General features: G+C 42.3%; 1 protein-coding gene across 1 annotated transcript in view; it reads right to left on the bottom strand.

Annotated features, from left to right (window-relative positions):
- Nucleotides 1–16,138, bottom strand: part of REPS2 (RALBP1 associated Eps domain containing 2) — a gene marked incomplete at its 5' end in the record, with an annotated part of 227,588 nt that overhangs the window by 16,983 nt on the left and 194,467 nt on the right. Inside the window, one exon of the mRNA XM_008060764.1 lies at nucleotides 3,438–3,521. Within this exon, the coding sequence (XP_008058955.1) occupies nucleotides 3,438–3,521 (84 nt within the window). The remainder of the gene's footprint in view (nucleotides 1–3,437; nucleotides 3,522–16,138) is intronic.

Below are 16,138 nucleotides of genomic sequence, written 5' to 3'. Positions count from 1 at the left end.
CTATCATGTTGGTCGCATGGGTTTGCACATTTATTTCTTTTTTCTTTTTTTTTTTTTTAATTATGAAGTTGTGGAGTACAGTTTAGGGTTAGCTATACAATTGCGTTTCATTCAGGCACCCTGTTGATATGGGGTGATTCCCTGTTCCCAGACAGATATTTGCTACTGTTAATCCCATCTCCCTCCCCCCACCATAGTTTCCCAGTATGGTCAGTCATTTTTGTATAGTATTGCATTGGATGTTTAAGGTCCATAATATGAGTGAGAACATGTGATAATTAGATCTTTGTTTTAAGAGAGGTCACTCAGTATTATAGACTATAGTTCCATCCAGGATGCTACGAAATTCATGATTTTGTTCTTTTTTATGGCTGCGTAGTATTCCATTGTGTATATGTACCACATTTTTTTAATCCAGTCCTCTTTTGATGGGCAGCATGGTTGTTTCCAGGTTCTTGCTATTGTGAACAACGCTGCGATAAACATATGTGTGCAGGTATCTTTTTTACAGAGTGATTTGTGTTCTTCAGGGTATATTCCCAGTAGGGGGATTGCAGGGTCATATGGAAGGTCAATTTTTAGAGCTTTTAGGAATCGCCACACTGCTTTTCACAGAGGTTGCACTAGTTTACACTCCCACCAATTGTGTAGAAGTGTTCCCTTTCACCACACCCTCTCCAGCAGCTGGTATTTTTGAGTTGTGATAATTGCCATTCTGACTGGAGTTAGGTGGTATCTCAGTGTGGTTTTGATTTGCATCTCCCTGATGATTAGTGAGGTTGAGCATTTCTTCATGTGTTTGCTGGCTGCTCGAATGTCTTCTTTTGTGAAGTGTCTGTTCATATCTTTTGCCCATTTTATAATGGGGTTGTTTGTTTTCTTCTTTTCAGTACGCTTCAGTTCCTTGTAGATCCAGGATGTTAAGCCTTTGTCAGACCTAGAGTTGGCAAAGACTTTTTCCCAGTCTGTAGGCTGTCTCCCTGCTCTCTTGATGGTTTCTTTGGCTTTGCAGAAGCTTGTCAGTTTAATAAGGTCCCATTTGACTATCTTCTCTCTTAAGTCCTGTGGGTTTCGGGTTTTGTACAGGAATTGGATGCCAGTTCCGATTTCCATGAGAGTATTTCCCTTCCTTTTCTAAGGTTCTTATGGTTTGAGGTTTTACATTTAGGTCTCTGATCCATTTGGAGTTAACCTTTGTGCATGAGGATAGATAGGGGTCCTGTTTCAATCTTCTGCATGTGGTCAGCCAATTTTCCCAGCACCATTTACTGAATAGGTTCTCCTCTCCCCATTGGTAGGTGGTGGGGGCTTTGTTGAAGATGAGTTGGTTGAGAAATTGAGGTTTTGCTTCTGGAATTTCAATTCTGTTCCATTGATCTATATCCTGTTCCTGTACCAATACCAAGCTGTTTTGATGATTGTAGCTTTATAGTAAAGTTTGAAGTCTGGTATTGTGATACCACCTGCTTTGTTTTTTTTGCTGAGGATTGTTCTGGCTATTCTTGGACGTTTGTGTTTCCATATGAATTCCTGTGTTGTTTTTTCTAGGTCTGAGAAGAATGTTGTTGGTAATTTAATGGGTATCGCATTGAATTTGTAGATTGCCTTAGGTAAGATGGACATCTTCACAATGTTGATCTTCAATCCATGAGCATGGGATATTTTTCCACTTGTTCATGTCAGCTTTGATTTCTTTAAGCAGTGTTTTGTAATTTTCATTGTAAAGGTCTTTCACGTCTCTGGTTAGGAAGATGCCAAGGTATTTCATTTTTTTTGTGGCTATTGTGAATGGAATTGTGTTTTTTATTTGGGTTTCTGTTTGTTTATTTTTGGTGTAGAGAAATGCGATTGTCTTTTGTACATTTATTTTGTATCCTGAGACTTTGCCAAAGGCTTTTATCAATGTAAGGCAGCCTTTGACAGATTCTCTTGGGTTTTCAAGGTACACCATCATATCATCTGCATAGAGAGATAACTTGACTTCCTCTTTTCCTATTTGAATAACTCTGATTGCCTCCTCTTCTCTGATTGCTGTAGCCAGGACTTCCAATACTATGTTGAACAGGAGGGGAGAGAGTGGGCATCCTTGTCTAGTTCCAGTTTTCAGGGAATTGGTTCCAATTTTTGTTCATTTAGGAGTATGCTGGCTGTAGATGGCTTTTACTACTTTGAGGTATGTTTCCCATATGCCTAGATGTTCAAGGGTTTTTATCAAGAAGGGTTGCTGGATTTTATCAAAGGCTTTTTCTGCATCTAATGATATGATCATGTGGTTTTTGTTTTGACATCTGTTGATGTATTTAATTACATTTATGGTTTTACAAATGTTGAACCAGCCTTGCATGCCAGGAATGAAGCCTACTTGGTCATGGTGGATGATTTTTGAGATGTATTGCCGAATCCGGTTTGCTAGGATCTTGTTGAGAATTTTAGCATCTATGTTCATCAAAGATATTGGCCTGTAGTTCTCTTTCTTTGTTGGATCTTTACCTGGCTTGGGTATCAATGTGATGTTGGCTTCCTTTCTTTTTTAATGCTTACAGCCTATTACTTCGTTCTGTCATTGGGAAGAACACAGGAATCAGATTTCAGTGGTCTTCCCATTTTTCTTTCTTTTTGTAATGTTTTTCAAGCAGTCTGCTACTTCTTCTTCTTGTCACTTGAAATTCATGTGGACCCTGTGTGCATCTCACACCATAGAACCTTTTCTAACTAAAGATAAAATCGGCTTCTGCCTCACTTTGGAGCTTTTAGGAATATAAGTTTTGAAGGCTGTAAAGTCATATGCTCATTAGTCTCCTACCCCTGATTCCTACATGAAGTCAAGCAAAGAGTCACAGTGTGTTCTGAGAGGAGACAGAGGGCCTGCTTCCTTGGAGGACATGGCCTCACCTGTGCTCCTGAGCCCAAGACCCACTCTCTCTAATGGGATAGGAGCCTAGGAGAGAATGGGGAAGGATAAGAAGATGAATGGAGAGCACCATGGCTGAGTGGTGCTTAACGAGCAAGTGATAAATGACTCAATGGCAAGGCTGGGCAGAGGCGAAGGTGACAGGATGCAGGAAGAGACCATGGTACCAAGATCAAGAAGGAGATGCTACCCCACCCCAAAAGCTGCTCTCAGAGGTGTATGTGTGTGAGGTTTCACTAAAGGCATCTGTCCCACCCATGGTACTTTTTGATCTTGCCAAAAGTAAGGCTGCTGTGTTTAGCTGGGAGGTTGAGGAAGAGAGTACAAACTCTGTGACATCAAGGGTCAAGCCCAGGAATTTTCAAGATCCTAATCTTCACAAATAACACATATTCTAAGAAATCTGAATCATTAACATTCATTTCAGGACATGGAAACTTTCCAACGATAGATCTGCTAATAGAGGCAAAAAGCCCAGGGGTGGGACTCACATGCCACCATAACAGCATCCTTATGCTAACCTTACCTTCTTTGCTGGACTACCTTCTGCAGCCTGGGAAGGGGCTCTGCTCAGCTGTGGAAGTACCTCAGCTTCAGATGCTTGTTCAGACTGTAGCAAGAGACAAGGGAGAGGAGAGAAGTACAAAAACACAACCGTGTAAATATATAATGAAGAGCACTTAGGAAGATAGTCACCAAGGGAAAACTGATTTAGATGAAGCTGCAGCCATGCATGGTTAGGTCTGCTGATCCTGGGAAGAACCCTTCCGTAGATGCGGACATTCCCTATCACCCCTCCTTCCAGGATTGTTCAACTTTAGGGAAAGGAATCATGGGAATTTCTTCTGTAATTTGACGTATATATTGCTAAAAAAAAAAAACTCATGTTTCCCAAGATCAAATTCTAAAAATAACAGGACTTATCAGAAAAACAAGGTTAGAAAAGAACATAAGAGTTTAACTAAAGCACTGGGAAAACAATTATCATCATTAAAAACACTGCCATTTTTTAAAATGTTAAATTCCTAATAAAGCAATACTCTAAGAGCAGTGTGAGGAAGAAGAGGTGAGAGCAGCCCTGGACTGACCAAGGCCCACATGCTGCTATATCCTGGAGCCCAGCACTATATCCCACCACTGTTGCCACCATGCTCAAGAGAAAGGCTGAAGAGGATGCTAAAGAGATAAAGCCAAGGTAAGGACAAACCACAGAGAAGATCTGCAAGGTTGTCTGCTAAGCCTACTCCTCCAAAACCAGAGTCCAAGCCTAAAAAGGCCCCTGCAAAGAGGGGAGAGAACGTACCCAAGGGAAAAAGGGAAAAGCTGATGCTGGCAAGGAGGGGAAGAATCCTGCAGCAAATGCAGATGCCAAAACAGGCACAGAAAGCAGAAGGTCCTGGAGATGCCAAGCGACGTGTGTGCGTTTTCGATGACTGTGTACTTCTGGTGACTATTTACTTTTAAATACTATTTCTATCAAGTTTTAAAAAGATGCAGAGTTATTTTTCTTTTAAACTATACTGTTAGCACACAGAACACTTCATTGCTGCTTTTTGGGAAAGGAGCATATGCCACTAGTAGAATGTCTCTGAAGCTGGGGATTGATGTGGGGAAAATTCCTCTCCCTTCCAGTACTGACAGACTTCCTCTTGGCTCCCAGGAAAAGGAATTCCCTGATATTGACATGCATGGCCACCTTGGCACAAACACCTTGTGGTGTGGAAGAACTAAAATTCATTTTTATGTCCCTTTCCGCCTTCAGCAGACTTAACTCCCTTATGCCCAGACACATGTTGGGACCTGACCCCCAATAACTGTTTACCATTCAGGCAGGCAATCTGAACTTCCCAGTGGGAACTCTCAAAAGAGCACTGTTCTGTTGTTAGCTTGTGTATCTTCAGATAAATTCTGCTGTTTTCATTTCATTTCCAGAAAGCCAAGATTGGCTTGTGAAAAGTTGTTAAACATACTAAATGTGAAATCTAAACTTTCCCTGTTCAGAGCATCAGAAGAAGATTTCACTGCGTTTTCTAGTGGCTTTCTGATCTTGGTAGTCCATTGAAGGAGGGAGTTTGAAAGTTGTTGTGTAGTGTTAATGATTGTCTGCCCATGTCCTGTCTGAAATACCATATTGCTTATGGAAAGTATCTTTAATAAAGCTGGACACTGTTTGAAAAAGAAGAAACACTCCAGTAAATATAGCTCTTTACCTTAAAAAAGGAAGGGGAAGTGAGGTCGAAGGCATAATCAGAAGGGTTGAGGGTGCTGAGTGGTATGGAATCAATGACTAAATGCATGAAGATGCCCCCAGAGCACTTCAAGACAGCACAGGCACCAAAGAACCAAGTGGAAGAACACAGGATGACTGGGTGGCACATGCAGCTCCCTATTTCCTCCAGGCTTCTATCTTTAACTGTGACTTCCACATCATACTGATATCAGTCATCATACTGACATCATACCCTACTGACTCACACATAATCCACATTACAGAGACACACACTGTAGCAAAACAAAGTGCCTGAGTGTGCCCACTTGGTCCCTAACCTGCCTTGCCTAACCTCTTGCAGAGTGTGGCTTATTCCTCTGACTCTACTAAAATGGCTGGTTCCCAAAGACACTAACATGAAGATTTAGCAGATTCTGGCTGTCCCTTCTAGTCTTCTCCTCAATGACCTTCTGCCTAGCATGGCGCCCTTGACTACCTTCTTTTAAACTCCTGTCCCTGGCATCTGAGAAGCTGCAGTCTCCTAACTGTAATCATTATCTTTCCTGTGTTGACTCCTCTTATTCCTCAAATGTAGGATTTTTCTAGGTTCTGTCTTCAGTTTCTCTGCCTATTTTTCCCTCCCTGTTCATTCTTCCCCAGAGTCATCCCATCTCTCCGATGTTTTATCCCAAGTAACTCCCCACCTCATCTAAACCCTTTATGTAAGCACTCAACATGCCTGATTTCTAGTTCCAACTACTTCTTATAGCCTTTCCTCTTCCACTGAGGATATTGCTACTAATAATAGACACTATAACACATTCAACACCTACTATGTGTCATACATTGCTTAAGAGCTTTTTATGTATTATCTCAATTCATCATCACAGCCCTAGGAAGTAGTTATTGCCCCTATCTTATTGGTGAAAAATTTGAAGATCAAGAAGTTAAGGAATTCACCCAAGAACACGCAAACATCAGGATCTGAACCCAGGCCTCGATTTCCAAAGCTCGGTTTATAACCCCTATGCTATACAGCCTCCAGTACTCTTAGGTCTGAGTGTTACTCATTCAAGACATATTTACTGAACAGCTACTACAGGTAGGTCCTGTGCTAGCATTGGTACTCAAGGATGAACAAGGCACAGACTCTGCTTATGAGGAGCTTAGAGTCTAGTGGGAATGGCAGGGGAATGACCAGGCAAACATGCTTCAGTGGACTGGGGTGAGCAAGCATGGGGACTGCAGAAACACCCAGCCTTGTGGGTTGGCAAAGCCTTGGGAGCAGGTGATGTCTCCTTTGAGGTCTGAGTGATAGGTAGGATGCACCTAATCAAAGAGGCAATGTGTGGGGTTGGTGAGAAAGGAGGCTCAAAAGTAAGTTCATGAAGGGCCTCCCATGCTACGACTCCCAGAATTTCAGCCTGGCTATCAAGGCTACCAACAATACTGAGGCCTATCTCTGAGACAGGAAGCATAAGAGAAGCAGAAGTGAGGGGGAGCTCGCTTTTAGGCAGACTGAGTTTGAAGTGCCTAGGAAACATCCAAGTAAAGCTATCAAGGAGTCATTCACTATCAGGAGTTTGAGGAATACAAGCCCTTGCCCCACTTTTCTTGGAGGTTCACCCAAATGGAGTCATACCCCAAGGTCTGTGAACCAAACGTCAGCTTTATTAACAGCTGAGTGAGGGCCCAGTAACTGCCCAAATGCAGGGCTTCCCTTGAATGGTGCTAAAGAATGCAGCTTGGACCTGAGGCCCTTTCTTGCCTTCTACCTGCAAATCTATTGCTTGAAAGGCATATTTCTGGCCCCCATGCAGCCTCCTGCAGGGACCACAGGTGTACAGTGAGACATCGCACCAGACAGGCAAGAGAGGGGGAGTGACAGACTCAGGCACGCTGCCTTTCAGTTGGCTAGTCCTCCTCTATCATCAGGTAGACAGAGGAGTATTTGCTCTCCTGCTCCCTTCCTTCCCTGGGGAGATGAGCCAGTCTCCTCGAGGAAATATCGAGGGAAATGATAAATCAACTGTCTTTTCAACATAAATGAGGATTCTGAATGCAGAAAAAGGAGTAGAGTGTCTTTGGTATTGCCTTTTTTCTCTTAAGCATCTCTAAAAACACAAGCAACAACAATGGGGTGGGAGTAGGGAAGGATGGGGAAGCAGATGTGAATTGTGTCTAGAAATGTTTTTCTATTTACAAATGTGCCTTCCTGATAGTGTATACAAAGCCCTGGGTTTTCTGGCTCTACAACTGGTAATAGACAACTGCATGGTGTTATGTCAGACTGAATCTGACCATCAATCTCCTTAGAAAGAAACTCAAGACCTCCCCACCCCTTCTACTATTCCATGATAAATTTTAAATAGGTCCATCTGTGGAACATTCAGATAAGTAAAATCTCGGGAGGGACCTGGAACACAGGAATCAAGAAGGTTCCAGAATAAGGCAGAACCTTGACAAGGCAAAAATAACCAGCTTTGTGATATTAAAAAAAAAACTAAAGATAAGGTTCAGGCATGCAAAAGTCCCTCTTTGCACTAAGCTTTCTTTCATGAAGATAGCATGGTGCTTAAGCTAGGCTTGGCACATGGAAGGTAGAACAAGCCGGGAGGTTTCTTTGCTATTTCTCCAGACTTTTCTAAGTTAGGAATTTTGGAAGGATGATAATCCATGGAAACAGGAGGGCCTCAATGGCTCGCTTCTTCCTCCATATATTTGAGAAAGGTGAGGGGAACAACTCTGCCACCATGACAACATGGCCTTGTTCAAAAGTTGTAGGTGGATGTCTGAACTGAAACCCAACGTCTGATTTGTAAAAAAAAAAAAAACAGCTGATATTTGGATTACAATTCATGCTGCAAATGGCAGTCCTGCATTCATGGCTCTATGTATGACAAACGTACCCAGCCAGGATGCAGCAAACCAGGAAAATGTGCTTCTAGCAAAGAGTTCACTGAACCTCAAGCTAAGGTTCTTTTAAAAATATGCATCTTATACTTTAATATTAATATTCTCTACTCATGAATGGCAAATATAATTTCATTCTAATTTTGCAATGAAAAGTCTGGATAGGTCACACATACTTAGAAGGTGCTGCCACTCAGGATGTGGAGAACTGTCCTGGGGCTTTTGGCCATTCCCAGGGTTGATGGGATGATATGGTCCCTGCTGAGCTGGGTTCCCAGAAAGGGACACAGGTCCAAAGACACTAAGCATTTCTGTGTATTCATATATTCAGTTACACAGATAATTATTTGTACATGTGATGTATCAGGGACCATGGTAGATGCTTAAGACATGAGTAGGAAGAAGCCCACTGTAGTAGGTACTGTGGTGTCACCACTTGGGTCACTTTTCCCTGGCTGGCATGCCATTCCCCAGCTGCTCTGAGTGTTGGCTACTGAGTACTCAAGCTGCCCTCTTCGCTAGAGACGTATCCTTAGTTAATGGGACCATGCCTCCCAACCCTGCCCCTAACAGTCCACAGCAACTGACTTAGAGGAGGATATAAAAAGCCAGTGCCCTGTCTCAAAGGGGGTTAACTTTGTGATGCAATTTATGTAGAAGAATCCTGCCCGTGTGGCTTTATCTGGGACTATATCACTGCTTGGTTCTTTCCCCCTCCCTACCTTGCTTCCCTCTCCTCCTTCTAAGCTTTTTCCTGAAGAGCACTCCCTCAACAAGTCACTTTACAAGAATCTTCATCTCAGGTTCCGTTTCTAGGGAACCTATTTTGTAGTATCCAAAGTACTCCCAGAAGAGGGGATTTAATATTCTCTAAAATGCACCTCCTTAGTGTCTCTGATTCTGTCTCTTTCTCTCTTGCTCTGGGGCCAGCCAGCCACCATGTTGTGAAGACACCCAAGCAGTCCTAACAAGGGGTCCATGCTGCAAGGAAGTGAGGCCTCTTGCCAACAGCCATGTGGCAGGAGGCCTCCTGCCAAGTGGATTACCCAGCCCAGTCAAGTCTTCAGATGATGGCAGGCTTAGATGACATCTTGTGAGAAGTCTCATGAGAATGTGAACCTGAACCACCCAGGTAAGTCATTCTCAAGTTCCTGACCCACAGAGACTATGACTTAATAAATGTTAACTGTTTTACATTTCTAAAAAGGGAAAAAAACACCCTATCTGGAATTTGGGATCTAGTAAGGTGGAGGAAGGGTGTTGCGTGGTGAGAAGAATGGGAGCAGTGAAGGTAGAGAAGGGCAGTGGGAATCACACATGGTCTCATAGGCCTGGATTGTCTGTTGGCCATTTAGTACCACCCCCATGTCCATGTTCTTTCCTACACAGCAGCAGGTAGAAGCCTGGGAATGTCTACTCCCTTTTGTAAGTATCTAATTCTTTAAATCAATTCTCTTCCAGTATGAAACACCAAGAGTAGTTTGTTTTCCCCAACCACATTGATATACGTCCATGTTGAGGATTGGAGCTTATCCTGAGGGCCACAGGGGCCACTGAAGGATTTGAAGTAGAAAAGTGTTCTGACTAGATTTGTATTTTAGAAAAATTATTCTAGTTCCAGTAAGTAAAAAGGACTAGAAGCAACTCATACTGGTGGAAGGGAATTCAATTATAATGCTAAAGAGATAGTGGTCATTTAATCCAGGTTGTTAGGAATGGGGATAGGCAGACTCGAGAGCTATTTAGACTGGAAATGAAAGACATGCTTGGTGATTTTGGAATGTGGTAAATGAAAGAAAATAACAAGGACATGTGGAACCCAAGTTTTGATCTTGGATAATGGGTAAACAGTTGAGAGATAAAACAGTTTAAAGCAAGAAGAAGAATTATGGGCAATAGAAACTGGATAAAATTAAACAGATTCATCATAAAGTAGTGCTGGAACAACCCATTTATGTCTTTTTTTAGCAATATTTCTCTAATGGGGACACCAGGAAATACCAGTTCCATGAGTTATCTAGAACAGAGATTGGCAAACTTTTCTGTAATGGACAGATAGCAACTATCTTAGGCTTTGCAGACCAAACTGTCTCTGTAGCAACTCTGCTGTTGTGCTGAAGCAGCCACAGACAATACAATGAATGGGCATGGCTGTGTTCCAATAAACTTTATTTACAAAATCAGCTGGTGGGATAGATATGGCCTGTGGGCCATAGTTTGCCAGCCCCTGGCCTAGGGAGAAAAAGACTCTACAGATAAGCTTAGGAAACACTGCCTAGTCTGTCGTCCTCTTGGAGATTCACTGAGCACATAGCACATTACACACTCTGAAATTATGTAGGGTAAAGAAAGCTATTTGCCTTTGCTTAACCCGTAAGTTCCCACACTTGCTTGGTTTCAACTCCTTATTCTCACATAACTCCTATTAACAATACAGCAGAACTAACATTCTATGTAACACATTTGGGGAAAAACTGACTATAGACTGGATTTTAGAGGAACAAAGAAAGAACATTCCATTTGACTTGAATGCCAACTTCCATGTTCCACATCCAATCCTTGGGGAGAAGCATTCTCTACAGTGGTTGACAGACTGAACTCCAGGGGCACCTGCCTCACTCCCCTCCCCCTCTCGCTTTGGCAGAGTATGAAGGCAGGGTGAGGATAAGGCTGCTGTCTGGCAAGAAAGAGCTCCCTCCCTTCCTTCCTTCCTCTCCTCCTCCCTCCTTCCCTGCAGTAGCAGCTGTTGCTGCTGCCAACTACTTCACTGCATGAATTTATTTACTGAGCTCCTTTTAAACCTTCTGGACAAAAACACAATAAAAATCATCCATTATAATAGTTTAGGCAGATATACACAACAGTGATAAATGATGGATTTTTTTAAAGGAACTTAAAACAACAAATCTCAGATTCCAGTTCCACTGAGGCAGGCCAGCTTTATATAGGTCCAACTGCTCCCATCTAAGTCCAGGTGCTCATCACACCTCCCACCTGGTCCATGGCAAAGACTTCAATGGGTCTTTTTCCAGCCTTCAGTTCTTGCCCAGCTTGATCCACCCTGCACACCACTGAGAAATTAATCTTGTAAAGTACCATCTCATCAAAATGCTTTTCCTCAAAGTCCCTCAGTGGCTCCCCAAAGCCCTATGGTGCACAACACAATCCCTCAGTCTGCTAAAGAACTCCCATCATCCAGTTCCAATTTGCCTCTGCATCATGACTTGGTTAGTTCATCCATATGGAACCCGCTAAGGTAATATACGTAATTCCCTGAATCTTCAAGCATACCGGAAGTTCTTCCCCAACTCAATTCTGTTTGTTCTAGACCCTCTAGCCCAATAGTATCCAAATATAACTGGCACAGGATAACTATCTGGGGAATTTTTATAAATTAGAGACTTCTAGATGCTACCCCAGACTTCCCTCATCAGAATCTCCTAGAGATGGAGCATTAGAAACTTGTATTTTAACAAGCTCCATCTCTTTTTTTTTTTTAAGGTGATTTTTATGTAGCCAGCCCAGACCAACTGGGGACCACTGATGGTCCAAACTCTTCATTTAAGAGATGAGAAAACCAGTCTCCAAGGCCCTAGTCTGGACAAGGCCTCAGGTGTTCTTGCAATAACTAACTAGGCTTCTTAATTGTTTTCTCATCCATTTATCATGGAGGAAATGGAGGTGTATGCCACACAGCTCCATAAATAAATATTTGCAGCTGGGCAAAATATTCAGCAATAAGATTTTGTTTAAATGTCAGATTTGCAACAAAAAAGTCAAATCTCATTAAAAAATAAGTAGTCTAATTGCACAGCTTTGCCAAGGTGTAGATAATTGGTGACTTTTTTTAAAGTTTGCAATATTTATGCTATTGGCAGATTAGAAAGAGAAACTTATCCTTGTTTATCATCCAAGAATCCAGATAGAGCCCAAGAATGGGGATCACAAAGGGAGCGGCCAAATTCTAAGCAGATGAAAAGACAATGCTGCTGCAATCTCTGAGGACTTTCCAGCATCCTGTCAGTATTCTAAATGTTATTTTCTGCCTGATTTTCATTTGACCCCCATCTCTGCTAGGCAAGGACACACCAGAAAGCCATTTAGTCAAACCCAAGTATAGAAGATGCAGAACCGACGGTCACATCACACCACTGTCCACTCTATCATTCCATAACCAGGCTCAGAGAGAGGGGTAAATGGAACCTCAAAGGGTCAAAGGACTGAGCTCTCAGCAAGAATGATTACCAAAGCCCATGACCCAAGTCACCTGTGAGAGACAGAAATGGAACTGAATTGTAAGCATCCAGTAGGCAGGATCTGTGTCTTGCTTCACTATCATTTTTCTGGTGCCTAAGCTAAATGCCAGCAACAGCAGATCCTCTCATCAATGTGTGCAATAAGTCAGCAATGAACCCAACACTGCTGTGATTCACTGGACAAGAAGTCAAGAATTCAACCCTCGGTAAGTGGAGCCACAGAGCACAGAGCAGTTACAGGGTACAGGCTTTGGAGTCAAAACCAGGCTTTGCATTTGCTCAGTGTGTACACTGGTCACATGTTTAATCTCTCTGAGCTGCAATTTTTTCATCTGCAAAGTGTGGATAAGCCACCTAACTCACAGCATTGTGAAGATTAAGTAAAATATCTGTGTAGAGTGCTAGACACAATTACGTAGTAACTGTTCAACAATGGCAGTTACTATCCTAATTAGGATTGAAATTATGATTTGTTTCCTAGGTATAATTTCTGCTACCGTGAACAGCAGCCAATTCAACATAAGGGACTTTTCCCCCCTTGCCAAATAGATGAAAACATAGACTGAGGAAATGCTAGCTCCAATTTAGAATATATGCAATTTAGATTATATGCTAGCTCCAATTTAGATTATAAGCAGGCTATCAACAATCCAAATCTGTACTACTGGAATTTACTGCTACCAATATTGGAGGGGAGAGATTTTTTTAAAAATAAAAGCCCTTTCAGAATTTCAGATTTCATGGCTGCCTCAGCACAGGCATCTCAGGCAGTTTGCACTAAACATGCTGGTGAGCCCCCACTACAGCAGACCAATCCAACATTGGAGACATCCAGGAAAACACTAAGAGAGGAGCTCTGGGACAACTTCTGTGAAAGTAGATAATCGGCCAGGCTCTGTAGCTCAGCCTGTAATCCCAGCACTTTGGGAGGCTGAGGCGAGTGGATTGCTTGAGCCTGCGGGTTCGAGACCAGCCTGGGCAACCAGGCAGGACCTCGTCTCTACAATAACAAAATAGCCGGGCGTGGTAGCACGCATCTGTAGTTCCAGCTGCGTGGAAGGCTGAGGCAGAAGGATTGCTGGAGCCTAGAAAGTCGACATTGGGGTGGCCGTGAGAGTGCATGACACTGCACTCCAGTCTGGGCTAAGGCATGAGACTCCAACTCAAAAAAAAAGTGAATAATTAGTGACTATAATGGGCAACTAATCCCTGAATTCAGCAGTCACATAGTAGAATCCCCTGGGGATTCCTGGAGCCCATTAGATTATGGACAACATCCAGGAAACAGACTTATTGTTACAACTAAAGGACTATGGGTGCTTTATTTTGGTCTGAAAGACAAATATTTTGACTATGACCAGGGTTTTATTATTCTATTTCCAATTTCTAGTAATAGAACAGAAATCTGAGTAGAGTTTGAGCCCTACTCTCTACATCACATACGTAAAGTCATATTATAACACTGTCTGCAGAGTCAACAATATGAACCTTACAGGTAAGGCAATCTATGGCAGGATTCTCTCAAGACTCATGTCTCCCAGGGATAAAGTTGAAGACAGATGCCCTATGCACGCCTCTTGCCAAACCAAATAACCCCTTACTAAACAGGCACCCACCATCAGCACAATTGAAAGGCATCTCATTATAAGAGCTTTAAAAATTCTTTTTGCTGGTCCCTTGCCCCGACATATATAGGCCTGGCAACAATAACAAACATATATAAAAATTTCAAAATGTCCCAAAGTTCTGGCCGATGAACCAATAATTTACCACACTTATCATTTGAATTCCCTTCCTGGTCATGGAGCATTAAGGTAACATCCTTTCCAACTACTGACAGCTCACCCTTAGATTGTGATAAATGTTCCCTCTTGGGTTGACATAGCCCTTCCTGCATAAGCTACATCCATCAGATGAACGTGGCTTTTAAAAATTCAATTAGAAATAGTTGGCTAAAAATGGAACCATAAAAAATATGTAAGAGTTAGAAACCAGTCATAAAATAAATTCAGCATTAATGAGGATGTGGAACTAGAAAGGTAACACCATTAATGGAGTGCAAATCAGTACAAAGACTTTGTAAAACTGTTTGGCAGTGCCTGCTAAAGCTGAACATAGGCCTACCCTATGACCCAGAAGTTCTGTTCTTAAGTATGTACCCAAGATAAATGAAAATACACATTCACCCACGCCTTTGGGAGGCTGAGGTGAGTGGATTGCCTGAGCCTGCGGGTTCGAGACCCGCCTGGGCAGCGAGACCTCATCTCTACAATAAATTTAAAAAAAAAAATCAGCTGGGCATGGTAGGGCATGCCTGTAATTCTGGCTACTTGGAAGGCTGAGGCGGAAGGATTGCCGGAGCCCAGCAGGTCGAGGCTGCGGTGGCCGGAAACGGCCACTGCACTCCAGTCTGGGCGACAGAGTGAGACTCCAACTCAAAAAAAAAAAAAGAAAATACACATTCACTCCACAGCTTGTACATGAATTTTTACTGCAGCACTATTTATAATTGCCAAAATCTGGAAACTACCAAAATGTTCATCAATAGTAGAAAGAAGTTATATATTTATACATGCAATGGAATACTATACAGCAATGATCTACAACTACATACAGCATTATGAATGAATCACACAAATATCATGTAAACAAAAGCAGCCAGATACAGAGAATATGCTGCATGATTCCACTTATATAAGGTAGAAAACACATAAAACTGTTCTATGCTATTAGAAGTCAGAACAGTAGTAACCCCAATAACAGGAGATAATGACTGGAAAATAACACAAGGAGGGCTTCTGAGGTGCTAGTAATATTCTGCTTCTTGAATTGGGTGATTATATGTATGTGTTCAGCTCGTGAAAATTCATTGAGCTGCACATTCAGCGTGCACTTTTCTATATGCATATTATACTTCAATAAAAAGTTTTTAAAAATAAATCCAGTAGAACCAATTTCCTGTAATGTCCTTAAAGTGCCATCTAGTGGCACAAGTTAAATGTAAACAAGAGGGAAGTTTTGCCTCTAGCAATAATTTTGAACAGCATATTTTGGGATTGGGCTGAAACAGTGCCCTAGACTGGCACAGGGAATCCTGGCACAAGGATTTAGCGGTAGGCCAGTGCTAGTGAGCCAATGATGCACATCTCTTCCTAACCCCATTTACAATCAGCATGGTGGAAGTATTTACAACAAAGACAGCAGCGAGGACTATGAATCACCCCCCACACACACACAAAGATGGTTTACCAACACATACCTACAAAACACGCTGGGCAGAGCAGGGTATTTAGGAGACAGTTGGAAAGGAAAATCCCTTTATCCTGTTTTCTCTAGACAGGCTTGTTTCCTTCTTCCTCACCTCCAAGGTCCACGGCTGTGGTGAGGCCTAGGCTGGCTTCTTTTATTTAAGACTGAGAAACACAGAGTTGAGAAGGCACATGTACAGCAAGCCTTTGAAGCTGCCAGTTGAATAAAAGATATTTGCTCAGAATTTTGCTAGTAAAGTCTGAAAGACAGATCATCTTAGTCAGACAAGGGTCCTTGTAGAAAAACCACAAGCCATAAACACGTATCACGATCGTTGAGTTAGGAAATGGTGGGTTAAAAGGCTAATGAGAGACCAATTCACCTTTCCATTCATTCTCATTTCCATGATTTTCATCTACGGCAGGATTCACTTTAAGACTCATATCCACCGTTGATGAAAGACACCCTTGCCAGTAGGTCTCTTGCCAATTGATTCTTCTTCTTCTCATTTTCATTATTTACGGAAACAGCTGATGATTTAGATTTGGCCTATAGGCTATCATTTGCTGATTCCTGATGTAGGCAGAGACTCAGCCCATG

This window comes from Carlito syrichta, unplaced genomic scaffold, assembly GCF_000164805.1.
Source record: "Carlito syrichta isolate Samal-C Ts95f unplaced genomic scaffold, Tarsius_syrichta-2.0.1 Scaffold304715, whole genome shotgun sequence".
NCBI lineage: Eukaryota > Metazoa > Chordata > Mammalia > Primates > Tarsiidae > Carlito > Carlito syrichta.
This window is presented reverse-complemented; position numbering and strand designations above follow the sequence as displayed.